Genomic DNA, 16,833 nt, shown 5'->3' with positions numbered 1-16,833 from the left:
GCCCTTGTCTGGCCTCGGTGACGGATCACACAGGCAGGAGGGCCCCTCTGCACACCTGTGTCACACCACTGCACACATGAATTGAGGAACATGCATTGATGTTTTAATTTGGTTTTTCACTAGGATGGTGTAAATATGTGCGATGCTTTTACAGCGTAATATCAAATGTTGGTGCAGCTTGTGAAGAAGAATTTGAAGGATACTCACATTGTCCTGTGCCATAAAAACTGCACTGTCAGACGCTCTAGTGTGGTGCTGCAGAAACATGTTTGTATGTTGGCACATGAAGGGGGGAGAAAACAGCCAGGCAAATGCTTTGCCTTAATTCTGTTTTCCTTCAATCCAGATTTCTCTCAGAGCTAGCAGTGCTTTGTGGGCAACAAGAGTGCCATGTGAAAGCTTATCAGCCTCACATCCTTTGTCTGCATGTCATACAATACAAGCATGTAGTAGAGAGGAGGTTATGAAGGTGTCAGTGTAATGTGATATGGGGGAGGGGAACCAGAACCATCTGTGATAGATCATCTCACATAAAAATGTAGGAAATCGGTTCTGTGGAGGAAAAGAATGGATGTTGCCGTTTCCTTCCTGTTATTGTGGAACATGCAATTCTTGCTCAACATACAGCATGTCTGAAAATGGCATCATCATCATCATCATTACTGTGGGTGACAAATGTTTCAACAGAATTGAAAAGTCAGCACAGATGAAACTAATGATAGCACACAGCTGTTGTTGCTGTTTTGAGCGGAACAAGATGGAGAACATTTACAGTAGATGCTATTAGCATATCACAAAAGGAGGATGTTTGTCTGCGTTCATACTGACTGAAAAACAAGAGATTTAAAAATCATGTAGGGGAGATTCAGTAAATAGTTTGGAAACTGCAATCTTTTTTAAAATATTAATTTCAGTTTGCAGCATTTGTGTGTTGCAGGGGGAGGAGAGTAGCGATATTAACATGTTATTTCATGTGAGACAGATTGATCCGGGGTGCCAAGTTCTCCATTAATAAAGCAATTAGCAAGGGAGAAGAAGGAGGTATGTGTAAATTAAATTGCCCTGAGGTAGTGTAATGTCATGCTGGGGGATGTCATAAAACAGTAATTACTGCAATAATGCTTTAAAGTTTGGGGCTATACTTGATTTGTTAGCATATGAGCTAGTAAGATTTTAGATTCTAAATGAAAGGATATTGAGGCAGGAGTGTGAAGAGATTTCTGTGTAAAATTTGGACTGGAGACCAGACTGGAGAGAGGGGATCAGGAAATAATTGCATGCAGGCAAAGTCCCAAGGGAAGAGTGCAACCTCGTCATCAAACATTCATTCTGGCTGGGCCTCATCCTATTAGAGTCCCCCAGGAGCCAAACTGCACCTGCCCCACAGACTGGCAATACTCAGTCCCCCTTCACTCACTGTCATGATTAGACAACCAAACAAACAGCACCAACAACATCACATTGACAAAACCTGCAAACACAGAGTGTTGAGGTTACAGTCAGGTGAACACTGGGAGAATTTCCTCCTATGAATGAAATGTTGACTTCAAATCTTATCCAGTTATCATGCACACTAACAAGCACGTCACCAGTGCAACAGCCACGACCACTCCGGCTGGTGAAGCCTGAGAAAACATGTTCCACGTAGCTGATGGCATAACTGTGTTTTCTGTCAAATTAATGTTTGCACCAAGGGGCAGGCAGTGGTTTTCAGTCTCTCTCCTCTGCTGGGTGGATAATCAGAAAAAATTTATTGTAATTGCTGCCACTGTTGTGGCTGGAAGTGCTTCAACGCTGAGCTGCATCCTGTGATCGAAGCATCAGTCAACACTTCACGAGGCCACTGTAGACGCGCCACTGCCACTGCACAGTAAATCGATGCAGACTGTCCATCATATGCATAAGCCCCATCAACACCCTAACCCCCACCTGCACAAACCTCACGCCTGTCTATCATCTCCTCTCATGTAATATGTGAGTTGCAGAAGCTTAATTTGCAAGCTGCTACAGAGGTTTTTCCTGCACATATTCACCCTGTACAGGCAGAGGAAATTGGAAAACCTACATTTAATGGCTACCAGTGGGTCACAATGACATCATGCGTAAACCTGGTCAGACCTCTGATGATGGACTCGCACATTAAAAAATGTTGCTCTTAGATTCTTTATCTGCTTCTGATGACTTGCTCCAACCAGCAGAGGTTAAAAGGCACATGAGAGTCAGGATATTTGATTTAGCCAGAGACCCAGTCCTAACTCTCATGCAATCGTTAAAACGTAAACAAACCCAAAGTAACATTTCAATTAATGATGCCAGTTCTGTTACTATTTTTCAATGGATGATGTTATCGCCAAACAGAGTTGTGTCATACTAATGTATTTATTGCTAAAGATAATGTAGTAATTGAACCTTATTCCACTGCTGCACTCATAAGTTATATGACGGATTTAAATAAAATACAAATTAACTGTGCACTCAGTGTAATGACCACAGATCTTACGTGCTATGTGTTACAATGCAATGTTTTTGTTTATTGTTCTTCTAGAGAGCATGAAATACTAAAACATAAAAAGTACAGTAATAATTACAAAATGCACAGGAGCATGAGAGCAGTGAATGCAAATGCTTTTCTTTTACAGTTGATATTTTCCTTGTCCTCAGGTGGGAGATGCTGCTGAGAGGTGTAAGAGGGTCATCACATTTGTATGTACCTACATGACACGTGCGCACATTTGACGCTGCATATGAAGGTTGGGAATCTTTGGGAGGACAGAACATGATCCTGGTTTGTTGGAACGTAATGTGCAGTAGGAGCATTAACGTCGCTGTCCCTCTCTCCTTTTACCAATTACCAAGCTACAGTGTCCAATATCTTCCAGCTGGACTCCAGAGACACACACCATTGATTTACTAATGAGAACTGTGGAGAGAATAGGAGCTGCATGACACAGAGAATTGGAGAATTTAGATAGCAGGTTAGGTAGCCAGGCTCCAGTCTCCGAGGACCTCTGCCCTTCACATCAACAGATGGAGACAACATTTCCACATATATCACACTATAACACATCATCTCACCATGACTAAGAATGACAAAACATGATGTTGGTGTTGTTTTTTAATATAAAATGATATCTGTATTTCATAACACTTTTTGACATCAACATACCTCTTCGTTAAACACAATATTAGAAGCCATAAAATCACATTTATCTCTTTACATAAACTTCAGGCATAAAGCCATAATAGCATCTTTTGGTCATCTTAACCATTCTTAAATAGTCATATATTTTTTGAACATCCTTGCAGATTTCATACAGCAAATGAAGAAACTGTTCAAATAGCAAATAAAATCAGGTGGAAGAACCATCTATTGATTCATGTGGCCCACTCAAACATGACAATATCAAAGTGTCAGTAAAGTACTTTTGGTGACACCGAGAACAACCATCAGACATCAAGAGATCACAAAACCTGGTTGTTCATAAACAGTACTGCATTCCTCGCTGTCAAAACGCAACAATGTCCTGCATCATGAGCACAAAAGCTGGATTCTCCAGACACTAGTAATTTGTTAAAACAGACACCTCACTGTTGATCATCACACGACTCCAAAACAGTTACAGTTAGATACAGCAAGCCAGTGTTATATTACAAAACAGAATAAGATGGGTGACGGCCGGTACACAGAATTTATTGCAGTGCACACCAAACATCAATAAACAATGTCTTCTGAGCAATTGCCTTCAAAACGTTTTTGATTTGTCTCACATCACAGCCAAAACCTGATTATGAAAGTTCAGTTTATTATTCATAATGGCAGAAGATACTCATCTAAGGACAAAGCAGTAGGCTGAATGCACGTGAGGCGACTGCATCTGAAACATTGAGCTGAGCAAATTCATGCAACAAACACACACTAAAACTCTACAGTTCAACTTCACTCACGCTATTTTTGTCTTATAGTGTAATAGAGGCCTCGCTCAAGAAGACCTTTTTTGCAAGCAGACATCTCCCTGAAAAGGTTCTGTCCATGAAAAATATGGCCTTTTATATTAATGTTAACACAGATCAAAGACCCAAAATCCACAAAAGTCTCACAGAAACAGTATACGGGTATATACAGTACATAAAACACACTTGAGAAACAGAATAGTCTTGTTTTTAGAATACTTATAGTTTCAGTGCAATCAGAGTGGTGTTTCAGAGAAAGACCCCGTATGATGGTCAACTGCAGTGTCGTCTGGCTCATGTTGTTCAAGTAGATTGATGAGGTTTTGTGAAGTACAACATAGGTCTGCAGTTTTCTTTGCAACTACTCTCTGTATAGTAAAGCCCTACAACAGGTGCATGTGATGATGAGGAGTCTTCTGCATTGCAATTAACTATTTCTTTACTTTATGAAACTACTTGAACACACAGAATGGATTTAAATATCTAATATATTTGTGCAATCAGTGATGAAGAGTCTGTTTCTGGAAGCAGACTCACCATGACTGTCTGGCTTAGGAGTAGCCTCGCTGGGCGTACATCTTTCCCGCTGGTTCCTGCACATACTCCTCTGTCTTATCCCAGTCCTGTACCCAACCGCCATTGAACTGTGCAGTGGCGCCGTAGCTTTTAGCCGGACCAGCCATTGCACCATAAACCTGTGTGATGTCACCTGTCTCCTCGGCCAGTTCATCCTCATCAATAAAGCCACACTTTTCTTCACTGGTATCCTCAGGGTCTGCCCATGGCTGTTTCTCCCCAGATGCAAAGATTCCGTAAAACACCACGCCCCCGTAATGCACGAGGGAAGCAATGAGGAAGACATACTGCCACTCTTCCCGGGTCTAGGGACAGAAAAGAGTGCTTTCTTAAAATTCTTCATAACCTGTTTTCTCAGGCCGCTCCTTATTATTTGAAGTTTTTCACGTCAGCAATTTATTTATTTGTATTTTTGTCGTTGCTCGTCTCACTGGTTTGTTATGGGCAGAACTAGGTAATGTCACAGATGTCTGAGGATCTCTTAGGGTTTAGAAACTTTTGATTCAAACTCTGGTTATAAAAGTTCCTCTCTGCATGACTCACTGTGTGAACAAGGATGAATGACTCACCTTGTTCTTTGTCATTGCTCCTACTATTATAGGACAGACCATCCCTGACAGGGTCCCCACACCATTGGATATGCCCATGAGGATACTGGCATAGCGAGGAGCGATGTCTAAATGGTTGACATTGAAACCTAGAGCAACAAAGAGAGAATATTCTGAGTCTGGTGTGGAGATGAGGCAGAATTTGAGCTAGAATCCATCGTTTTACAGCTCACCTGATATTGCAAAACCACTAAAACCCACAGCTAGAACTAAGAAAGAGATGGCCATCCCTTTACTGTGAGAATAACCAACCACTAATAAAAGAGTGGCCTCCATACCGAACCCTGAAAACAACAAGATAAGAGTTAATGGGTGCACTGATAAAGATTACAGTATTGTGGTAAGAGACAAAGACCTGACTCACCTCCACAGTTCATGATTTTTCGAACCGAAGTGGTGGACAGGATGTTGTGGGTTCGCAGGTAGTCCGCTAACTGGCCTCCCAAGGGCACGATGATGGTCATGACCAAGTGAGGGAGAGCCGACAGCATTCCAACCTGAGGAACCATCACACACTTGTCTGAAGCAAATGTGACAGCGACAAAAGTGATTCTCCCTGTCTCAGAGCAAATCTCTGTCTGTATGTCAACCTGTGACTCCAGCGTCACCTCAGAGCCGTAATTCAGTGGCAGTAATCACAACATGCCTCCTGAAGCTGCCAAAGCAGCTTGATTCATGCTTCACATTCTCAAAGGGGGGACAAAGGTGATGAAATCTTAAAATTAACTGGATTCTGTTGGTGTGATAACACATTCACTTAGCAGGAAAGAAAAAATGATGTAAACACAACACTTTCTAAAGCAACTATAGCTTATTTTCAAATCTATATAACCTCTTAAACCTGAGTCACTGGATCATTTGCACTCATAGATGGGAGCTTGTCACCAGTTGTGCATATGTAACACTCACTCTGACCACATTCTGCTCTAAATGATAAACTATAACAACAAGAAACACTGTCAAACAGCATAAAACACATTAACACCAGCAACATAGCGGGAACATTCAGAAAATTAAAATGACATCCACGAGCTTGTTGCATTCATCCACTTCTACCTTGAGATGATACAATATAAACTTATACCAATTTTACTCCAATAAGAATTTTAATATATGTCCTTAACTGCTAATTTTGGTTAAAGTTGGAAATAACGTATTTGTCAAACTCTAAAATTAGCATTTTACAAACATATTGTGTTAAAAATATCTTTGGGCTGATGCCAGAGAATTATTTACCTTACTGATTTCAAAGCCAAACACCTCTTCAAAGTATGCAGGCTGGCTGATGAGGAGCAGATAAAAGGTCCAGCTCCTGCAGAAGTTGGCCACTATGATTGCATAGACAGGCATGGAGGTGAAAAACTTCCTCCAGGGGGTCTTGAATTTCTAAAAAAAACAAAAAAAAAAAACAGAAAATCAGCTGGTTGTACTGTGAGAGGGGTTACAAATCAAGGGACACAGATGCAGAGCTCACTTCCATTGCGCCCGTCAGCTGGGCGCTTTCACCGATGCTCTCTTCGATGTAGCGACGCTCCTCCTCGCTGATGGTTGGGTGCTCTGCCGGGCTCTCATAGGACACCAAGATCCAGAACATGTACCAGACTATTCCAAAGGATCCTGAACAGACCGTGACAGGGCTGATGTCAAGAATCAAACACGTTTGTTTGAATCTTAAACTTCACCTAGAGATGGGTCAGTCTTTATAAACTCATGCTGCGCAGCCAAACTTTTCTCAGAACCATCGAACTTAAGTTTCAGTTATAGTGAGAGAGATCCCCAAGTTTTCATAGGTACCAAATAACTTAGTAATGTCACTCACACAGCAACACCTGTTTACAGTTTGCTACCAGTCATTTTAGAGCACATACAACTGGAGCAACAAAACCTCTGAGGAAATGTGTTATTGCTTATAGACTCAACTTTTCATTTTTAAGAATGAGTTTGTGGTATTTCTTCCTCTAAAAGTGTCCATGACAGTGTCACTCACCATACACATAGAAGACAGAGGACCATCCTGTGTCACTCACCATACACATAAGAGGACCATCCTGTGTATACACATAGAAGACAGAGGACCATCCTGTGTACTGGACCAGGATCCCAGCCAGAGGCATGGCTATGACTGCACCAGCATAGGATCCTGAACAAGACAGAACGCTGTGATCAGGCAGAATACGATTGTGGCTGCTCATACACAGCAGTATTGTCCCACTGTTACATGGTTGCAATATTTTGGTATTCTAAACTTTCATTAGTGTATGAGGTAATGTGATGACAACACACAGAACCAGGACTATGTGTGTACCGCAGAAGGAGATGGTCGCCAGACGACTTCTTTCCAGTGGTGGAGCCCATTTACTCCAGATCCCATGGCAGGCTGGATAAGTCACTCCCTGCACAGTGGCACATGACATTAAAGTTTTTGCCAGATAATCTGAACACACACACACACACACACACACACACACACACACACACACAGCATTGTCCACTGGTCAATTTAACTATCTTTAAGATATTTTTCTCAATTTCATGGCTGATAATCTTCCTCTGATTGCAGAAACTGTGTTAAATTCAACAATAAAATTCACATCTATGTTTCAGCCAATAGAATTTACAAAATGTGAAGCCATTCTGCTTGATTGACATGGTCTACTCTTATTTGCCAAATACTTACAAGACAAATTGTAATTAATAACAAACAAACTGACATGCACTGTACAGTACCTGACCTTTCTAATAAAAACTAATGAGTTCGGTGTGAGTCAGTGCAAATTCAGGCTGACATGGAAGAAAAAACTGAATTGCTTCCATTAAATCTTCATTACACACTAAGTGGCATACAATCAACTATTGATAGACACAAATTGCTGGAGCTTGCAGTGGGAGACACCCTGAAATGCTAATGTTTAATTTGCAGTAATAAGTCGATGGGTGCTGAGCACAGGCTCTCTCTCAATGGTCATGAGCCGCTATTGAAACGACAGTCTGCGGCTAAACAAAATAACAAAAGAGGATGACCTTCAGTTTGATAATAGCATCTCTCTCTCAAATCGTGTCCTTTCTTTTGAGCTGCATGTGGGAGCCGCATGCATCAAGTGGTTTTTAATCTCTTTTGTTCTACAGGCTTCTGTGTGAACATAGAGCTGTTTCAGGCATGCAGGTAAACCAATACACATGAGCCCTGCTATTCAGGGTTTTCTGCTGTTTGCAGATTGATCTGACAATTGTATACAGTAGCCTATGAATGGAGTTTCTTCATAATGGGCTCTAGTCCAAATTCAAAGAGAAAGCCAGCATGCACAGAGGATTTTTGTAAAACCTGAACAGGACAGTTTCACTGGGGGTTTAATTCAGCTCTCAGCTTCACAATGAGGCATCGTTTTTAAGTTTTTTTAAATGTCAAAGTCTGATGTGTAAACTGTGCATCCGTACCTCCACCAATCCTTGTAATATCCTCACAAAGATGACACATCCATAGTGCACCCGGGCAGCAGTGGGAATGAACATGTTCAGGGTGGATGTGAGCACAATGGCAGCCCCAAAAACTCTGAACAAAACAAGCAAGAGCATCATATTATTCAGACATCAGACATATCAGTTTCAGAGATTTAAACAGTTAGCAAGTATAAAGTATCAGAATACATAAAGCAGATAAATTAATGCTAATTGGATGCCACACACACACACACACACACACAGGCACAACAGGCAGTTTTCCAGTTTCCAGGGAAATGAGGACTGGAGGTGTTTGCAGCAGAAGGCGTCAGTGGGCTCAGCTGACTTGGCATGATGAAGCTCTTCATCTCTGCTTCTTATTCAGGCTCAGTTTCTCTCATGAAAAACGCCTTTATCAAAGCTGTAAACGTTCATGTACAAGGACATGCTGTGACCTTATTCTAATTTATTTACCCTTTTAGTATCACTGTTGTATTTTCATGATTTTCTAAAACAGACTAAGTCTTTTTTTTTTCCAGACACATTTTCTGTTCATTTTGTCGAATTGTAGCTGACTAATCAGTTGCTAGGGAAATAATGTGATAGATGAAATCGTATTACAATCATTACCACATTTCACACCGGGCTGTGGTTGTTGCCATGCCTCTGAACATAAAGGATTAGCCACGGTGGTCCCCTGGGAGCTCATTAACATGAGGAGGCACGCCCGGCGGGCATCAGCAAATCTGGGTTTATCTGCTCTGAGGTCAGGCTCCTTTCTTCAAGCCCGAGACACGTTTGACTGACTAGTACACATGTTACACGTAAATTAGAGGGTCCAATAAGGAGCTACGACGAAGAAGTGGGTATTTTATAAATCTCTTTCTTCGTACATCTCTCTAAGAACTATTTGTTCGTAGCTTATTTCAAGACATTGTGAGTGTTTTTACCTATTTGCAGCCAGTCTTGAGGAGATGTACCCTCCTGGAATCTGAGTAACTATGTAGCCCCAGAAGAAGGATCCATGAATCATCCCCACAATCTCTGGGTCCCAGTTGAACTTCGCTTTCTTTCAGGACACACACACACACACACACACACGCACAAAGACATAGCCTATTTTAATTACATTTCAAATTTTCGGGTGTAAAATGTTGACGTAGTTAAAAGTGCAATTAAAATGACTCTAAGTGTGAAAACGATACTGTCAGTGGAAAATATTCACAGAAGAATTTGTGTTTAACTTTATGCATTTTACTTTTTAAGGCCACTAATAAAAGCAAAAAGTGTGCAGATTTTTAGAAAAATTACAAACAAAAATAAAACAAACTAGTTTGGGTTTGCTTGTACTTAATACAATATTTTACCGGTTCACTTTCTTAAACACAAGTAGTCTACTATATATATATATATATTGGCTCTGTTTCTGTGGTCCAGGTGTGTTTAATCCCTAAATCCTTTAGATCAGCCCCTTCACCGGTTACACACGGGGCCTGGTGGAGTCTAACGGGGAGGAGTTCACAGGCACCTCTTTGATGATGATGATGCCGTTTCGATGGGTTGTGCTGTTGTTGACCATGCTGACGATGGCCACACCCAGGTTACACCGGATACCGAAGGAGATACAGAAGCCCAGACCGCTCAGCATAGCGATGATGTATCTACGCGGAAGCCCGAAGCAGGTGCAGTCGCACAGGGGCGTCTTCCGCCTCTCGTCCGCCCTGGGTCTCCCATCCTCCGTCAGCTCGATCGTCTCACCTGTTTGCTGCCGCTTCTCCAGCCTCCTGCACGACAAACCCATTGTGCGCTCTTTTTAGGGCTCATTTTGACACTTGGATGTATGAAACCAAACATCCACACAGACTGGACTGCTGTGAAAGGAAGCTGCTGAAAAATTATGTGATTTCCTTGATTTTCTGCAAATAAACTCCATGTATGTACTTATACATTTATTCGCATATCCTTTATTGCTCTATTTGTAGCCACAAAGAAAATTAGCCTTAATAATCTCATTATTTTCTTCTTTTAATTAGGCACAGGCGCCTCAAAGCCTGCACCGTTTCACTATTTTTATTGTCTACTGAAATTCTCCATGTTCTTGCAAAAGAAAAGGCTGGTTGGCACATGAAGGGGAACGACCTTCATACCGCATTGCAGCAACATCGACATCGTCGTTTTTCAAACTTAATCTTGCCTTTTTAATTTGATTTTTTTTAGCTCTCATAAATATCACCTTCGGCTCCCATTCGAATTATTTTTTCATAGAAATTTGAGGTTAGTTTAAAAGCTAAACACAGAAACACGAAGGCCTCATCCAGTCAAATAACAGGCCTGATAGAGCCTAAATGAAACCTACACATTTTTTTTTCCTTTCACAGCTTTGAGTCACGTTTCTGTGTTGTAGCTTGGATTCACGTTCCACAACCAAAAGCCATTTCAGAAGCAAAAATAAACGAAAAAGATGAGCGCTTGCACCTAAAATGTATGTATTTAAGAATATACTTTGTCTTTTCAAATCATTTGTGCAGAATTTATTTTTTCTGGTTTCATATTCAACCACTGGTCATTTTATTCGCATCCGATAAGAATTAAAATATTTCAACTGTGTAAAGTGGTTCTCCCCTTAACCTGGTTTTAGATCTGTTGGCTTTGCAGTCAGTCATCAGGTTCCTTTATTATACATTTATTTTAGTGACACTATAAAGGATACAAGAAGTAAATTGATATGAAGTTAATCGATCTTACAGATGGATACATATCCTCCGACCTTATGTCACGACTCTTTCTGTTTCATTAATTATTAAAAAAACACCCACAACCGCTGGTGGAGGGGACCATCCTCCAGGGAAATATCTGATTCTTAAATATTCGGGCCACACGACTCAGCTCTCAGATGCCTGTCCATGATTCATCTCATAAACACGAGATTCCCCCTCAATTTAGTCGTAATTCGGGAGTAAGACAATTTAAAGCCATTGCATATTTTATGTGTAATCTTACATGTTGTGTATTTTCCCGTTTTAATTTCGCACATCAGATCCAATTCTGTGATTAAAGACGTGCATACATATTCATGTCTTTGCCTTACCTGTACAGATTCCCGAGGGCCTTTCCTGCGATTTGTTTCAGCCCCTCTTTGGTGGTGGGGAAACCTTTCTCCTTGCCTGGCTCCATATCTAAATTATCTTTAAAAAATTATAATTCTAGCCTATGACAAATGGAAGTGCAACATATTGTTAAGATATTTATCCAAATGACGCGCCTCTTTCTTTTAACCAGAAAATGTCTCGATGTCCTGAAAGGATGAGCCAGAAAACGGATAAAGAGGAGAAACACGTTCAGTCTGATGGGGCTGGTTTCACAGTCACAAAACAGCAGTCAAATAAGTCCGTTTTTGCCTTGCGCAGTGTTAATCCATGAAGTGCCATCTTAAGATCCAGCAGCGATTAGAAAACTGTAATACACAATAAAAAGTTGAAGATCCATTCGTAATCTTTCATAAATCGAGGTGGGAGATGTGAAATGCCGGTGGAGGTTAGTGGAGCCTCGGTCTGATCTGAGGTGAGGATCTCCGGTGAGCGGAGGAGGTTTCAGCACCGCGGACAGCGCACGGCTCGTCTACCTGTCAGCGGCTCCGTGCAGCGCCCCTCCTCCCACCGCTCCCACCTCTAATTCAATTACTCACAACAGCGACGGGCGTCTGTTGCATAACCCCTCTCCTTCATTTAAGGCCTATAACTGAATAGAAAAGAGATGAGCTTCGACCAATTATAGATCACTTGCTGCAGCAGGCACAAAGCGATGATCGCCCTCCACCACTCCAATATATCCGGTTATTTGTTCTTGTTTAAGAAACTGCGCTGTGACGTGCACAGACGATTTTAAAGATCTCAAGGACAGATTTGCAGTAAGCATTGTTTTCAGTCCACTGAACAGTAAATTATTTTTATACAGAAAGAAGGGCGTGCAATTCACTCATGGGGAACAGGACTGTAAAGTACAGTATGCAGCCGACCACGTAGAGGCAGTGTTGTGTAAGAAGACCAAACCTCATCTGATATGAGATTAAATGAGATAAAAGAGACCGGAAACCATTGTTATAAACAGTGTATTTATCGGATTCCACCCATTAAAGACAACAGGCCAAACAAAGTTTAGAGTTGCATCATGTTTGACACAAGCCGCTTATTAGAAAAACATCATTTATTTACATTTCTACGGTTCATTAGGATCCAGGTGCAGGCAGTGCGCACACAGGTGTGACAGTGTTCATCCCATGCCTTTTCCTCATCGTCATCCGGGTCCGCTTAGAGATGTCTGAGGAGACCTGCATGCCGAGACACTGTGAAACCATGGCAGCAAATGTACCGTGAAACTCCTTCCTGAACTGGCCGCCTATGAAGCAGCTAAACATAGGGTTAACGCAGGTGATGAGGCTGCAGAAGCACATTTCAAGGGCAAAGGCCAGGTCTAGGGGCCGCCAAGAGGCGGGGTTGTCAGGGTACACTGCTCGCATCACGATGGCAGCGTTTCGGCTCACATGGTAGGGCAGGTAGAACAGGACAAAGAGAACCAGTGCTGCGCATAACACTCGCCGAAGCCGCCGCTGCTTGTTGTGCCGGTCGGTGAGGCAGGGCCGGCGTCGCAGCTCTCTGACACTGCGCAGGCCGCAGTAGCAGATGGACAGCAGAGGGAAAAGGAAGCCGGCAATGGAGCAAAAGATAGAGTATGGGAGGCTTTCCTGGGGGTCACTCAGCAGTATGTACAGTGTACAGATGGTGCGGTTGCTCCCAGGGCAAGTGTGGATAAACGTCATACTGGCAACAGGTATGCTGAGAACCAGAGCAGCCATCCAGATCGCCACACACAGCAGGTAGGTTTTCCTCCGGCCCAGCAGCACCAGAGAGCGCAGTGGGTGCACAATGGCCAGGTATCGGTCCACACCGATGCAGGTAACGAAGAAGATGCTGAGGTAGAAGTAGTTGTGGTAGAGCATCCTCACAGCCGTGCACATCGGCAGCCCCAGGCTCCAGTACAGCTGGTCTAGATGGAAGTAGATGAGGAAAGGCAAGGCCAGAAGCCAGCTGGTGTCAGCTAGGGTCAGGTTGAAGAGGAGCACCGTACTGCGGGTCCAACGCCGCAGACGGTGGGAGAAAACCCAGAGAGAGAGCAGGTTGAGGGGCAGCCCGAGGATCAGCACCACCAGAAAGAAGGAAGGCATCACGTAGAGCAGGACCACCGGTAAACTCTGATGTGTGCCCAGCTCGCAGAAATCTTCTTCTGGAGGCTGGATGGTCATGGGCACAGAGGCTCAGCTTTAAGGTTTGACATGCAGTGCTACTTCAAGATAGTTCAAATAGGTTTTCAGCTTCATTTAATTGTAAACAAATTAGGGATTTCTCTTCAGATAACATACTAACCATGCTTTACCATAATCCAAATATTCTGTTAAAAATGAATATTCTTGGTTGATAAATCCAGGTGTACCCAACAGACAAAAAGGTTAAAATCACAGTGAACCTTTCTAACCTACCTGAACCTGAGTGTTGCCCATGTCTTTACTGCAGTGGCTTAAGTGTTTGTGCCAAGCAAAACAACCATACCAACTATATTTTAGTGTAAAACACACCCACCAGTGTGAACAAACACTGAATAGTTATCAGTGCCCTTTCATGCCATCTGTTATGTGACCAGCAACTTCCACATCCTCAGCGAAGGAGCCCACAGTCTACAGCACCAATCCCAACATGTTAGACAACTATGCAAGTTGAACTGATGCTTTATTTTGGAGAACTGTTTATGTTACATTACACATTTGGATATAGGATAATTACAAAAATGGCAGAACAAAATGAATGAAAACATGAAATTGTAACTAATCATATAGGGTCACCTTTTTCATGTGTGGTTAACAGTAGAAAATATTACTAAAGCATAACAAGAGGCAATAAAAAGTAAACTTAAAGGCGATGTACAAAAATTAAAATAGAAAACAAAGTTAAATTATGTATTAAGGCATCAACAGGCATTAGTTTAGTTAAGCACACGGCTTGAAGAAGGCAAACTGGAACAGTCCGACAAATCCAAACAAGATTTAGTCGCAAAACATTAACAGTAAAAGTAACAAAAGTTACATAAAATTCAAATACTTCTCACATATTTCTCTGTTGGCAAGTTAATAAATATGAGATATCCTTCATACAGTTTCAGAATTAAAGCTTCATCTTTCTCCTTAAGCTCAACAAACATAAAAACCAGCCCGGAACTCCTTCTTACCTACAGAACAACGTCTGTTCCATTTAAAGCGCACAAAGACTATCACATGTTGCTGCTTCACAACACTGTTTGTGAATATGTATGTAGTGTCATGACAACAAACAGACTGACATGGCTTTATGTATTGGTAGCCACATTTCATGAAGTGCTTTGTGCAAAAAAAAAAAAAAAAGAAGAATGTGTATCTTTCCTTGTCTACACAGACAAGTGAGGAAACCAGAAGCTCGAGAACTGAGTGACGGCTGACATGCTTTGTGTAATAGAGCAAACATAGTTCAGTAGATGGGGCCAGGCTTTCATTAGCTCTGTCATGTTGGTAAACAGAAGCACATTAAAAAGGGATCTCTTCACTCTCTCTGGGCTTTTCGTCTCCCATCTCCAGGAACAGTAACAGTCAACATGCGCCAGCTGCTGTGCTGCGGTTGCTCGACAACTGGCCATTGCAGGACAAAATCTGTCCTTACTCACAGTGGTAACAGCAACACAGATTTCTCTACTTCACGTGTTTGGTTTTTACCTGGAGAAACTGTCGGGCTGTAATGAGATCATAGCTACATTTGACCAGGCCTGCCAGCCAGTGGAGTGACAAGGACAATTTGGTAAAAGTGTGTTACCTGCAGTACATCTGTGCTGTGACCTTAGTCCTGTCAAACAATGCTCACATTTGTTGAAGTAATAACAAACAAACAAAAAAAAGATGTTGAACATTAACTTACTTATAACAATGGAACTCTTCATATAGCAACGCATAAAAACAAGAAAATATTCAAACATGAAAATGAGCGAGATCTCATTTTCCACATTGTATTGTCATTCTACTGACAGATAGAACTGATGATAAGTGTGATATATTAAGGCATCTAGTCTTTGGTTACCGACAGTGGTATTTAAATTAACAAGCTTGCATTAAAACAAGAGTAAGTTGTCTGGCATAGACTCAGTGTATACGATCTCCTGTCTCCTTCCTCTACAGCAAATTTTGGATATCCTTAGCACTATAAGTACAGCATAGAGTGAAAATCCATAAATACATGACAGACATTTAAATTCAAGTGCCTCAACTTTGAGCATGCACTGAGACATGGTCTTTCATCTGTGTGCACTTCCACTATCAGCAGATAAGTAGAAGATGGATGGCTGTCAATCAGTGAAACCTCTAGTATCATAATACATAAGCAGGGCAATCTCATTAGCATGTATTCCCATCATGTCCAGTTGAATGACCAGCAGCTCGCTGGGCTAGAGGCATTCTGACAGCACCTCATGTTTGGATAAAGACGGATAGACGGCGGCGGCGGGTATGCAGGTACACTCATTGCTGCTGTTTTGGCAGAGCTGGGTCTTCAGCTTCTCCACTTCATAGTTGTGGAGATACTCCTGGACCAGGTAGCGTTCTCTCTTTACTCGAGCCCTCACATCTGAGGGAACATCAGGAATCATCCAGGCCACAAAGAACTTGACTGAGAACACAACATGCTGTGGAGGAAAAGGACGCATCCGATTTTATTTTAAACTAGAGTTAGCAAAACTAAGAGTTGCAGAAAAACATTGTATCATGTCTTTGAAAAGTGTGAGGGAGGACAGGAGTTACTATTAATGTAACAATCGACCACTGCCCAGGGTATGAATGTGAGGCCCAGCTCAAGTGGTCAGTAGATGTTGGTGCTAATTTTACCTCCATGATAATGATGAAAGCCAGCTTGGCAGCCAAAATATGCCAGAACTGCATAGTGTGGGTATACTGCCTCTCATGGCCAGGAGGGTAGCGGAAATCACGATACCTGTAAAGACAGAACAACAGAGCTGCACATGTTTACACTTCTTTGACTGAAGAGTGTTTAATGTCATTCTTCAGTTCAAACATAATTATAATAGTCCAGAAATAATATTACCATGGTGCAGACTAATACAATATATAACAACATAAAGCTTTAGTCACATAATCAAATATAAACACCGATTTACATAAACTGATTCTTCAAAA

General features: G+C 41.8%; 3 protein-coding genes across 3 annotated transcripts in view; all 3 read right to left on the bottom strand.

Annotated features, from left to right (window-relative positions):
• Nucleotides 1-2,579: 2,579 nt before the first annotated feature.
• LOC109974840 (vesicular glutamate transporter 2.1) lies at nucleotides 2,580-12,528 on the bottom strand. Its single transcript, XM_020625253.1, has 12 exons — nucleotides 11,662-12,528; nucleotides 10,102-10,357; nucleotides 9,524-9,642; nucleotides 8,571-8,685; nucleotides 7,441-7,528; nucleotides 7,190-7,275; nucleotides 6,610-6,753; nucleotides 6,372-6,521; nucleotides 5,500-5,632; nucleotides 5,309-5,419; nucleotides 5,097-5,224; nucleotides 2,580-4,832 (listed from the first exon to the last, which is right to left on the bottom strand). The coding sequence occupies exons 1-12, from the start codon at nucleotides 11,745-11,747 to the stop codon at nucleotides 4,503-4,505; spliced, it is 1,746 nt and encodes a 581-aa protein (XP_020480909.1). The 5' UTR covers nucleotides 11,748-12,528; the 3' UTR covers nucleotides 2,580-4,502.
• Nucleotides 12,529-12,702: 174 nt separating this feature from the next.
• On the bottom strand, nucleotides 12,703-14,123 carry LOC109974693 (P2Y purinoceptor 4-like). Its single transcript, XM_020625031.1, has 2 exons — nucleotides 14,107-14,123; nucleotides 12,703-13,860 (listed from the first exon to the last, which is right to left on the bottom strand). Exon 2 carries the CDS (start codon nucleotides 13,792-13,794, stop codon nucleotides 12,799-12,801), a length of 996 nt encoding a protein of 331 aa, XP_020480687.1. The 5' UTR covers nucleotides 13,795-13,860; nucleotides 14,107-14,123; the 3' UTR covers nucleotides 12,703-12,798.
• A 1,331-nt stretch (nucleotides 14,124-15,454) lies between these two features.
• Nucleotides 15,455-16,833, bottom strand: part of ano5a (anoctamin 5a) — a 20,147-nt gene continuing 18,768 nt past the window's right edge. The window contains 2 exon segments of the mRNA XM_020585378.1: nucleotides 15,455-16,325; nucleotides 16,525-16,630. Coding sequence (XP_020441034.1) covers nucleotides 16,089-16,325; nucleotides 16,525-16,630 — 343 coding nt within the window. The 3' untranslated portion in view covers nucleotides 15,455-16,088.

This window comes from Monopterus albus, unplaced genomic scaffold, assembly GCF_001952655.1.
Source record: "Monopterus albus unplaced genomic scaffold, M_albus_1.0 scaffold7.1, whole genome shotgun sequence".
NCBI classification, from domain to species: Eukaryota; Metazoa; Chordata; class Actinopteri; order Synbranchiformes; family Synbranchidae; genus Monopterus; species Monopterus albus.
Note: the sequence above shows the minus strand (reverse complement) of the source record. Positions and strands in the feature narration are given on the sequence as shown.

Bases quoted from the DNA above. Each gene is read 5' to 3' on its own strand.
- LOC109974693 (XM_020625031.1), bottom strand. From the start codon at position 13,794: ATGCCTTCCTTCTTTCTGGTGGTGCTGATCCTCGGGCTGCCCCTCAAC.
- LOC109974840 (XM_020625253.1), bottom strand. From the start codon at position 11,747: ATGGAGCCAGGCAAGGAGAAAGGTTTCCCCACCACCAAAGAGGGGCTG. The intron at 10,358-11,661 runs GTAAGGCAAAGA...TTTGTCGTGCAG, and splicing joins GCCCTCGGGAATCTGTACAG to GAGGCTGGAGAAGCGGCAGC. The intron at 5,633-6,371 runs GTAAATAATTCT...ATGGTTCCTCAG, and splicing joins TTGGCTTTGAAATCAGTAAG to GTTGGAATGCTGTCGGCTCT.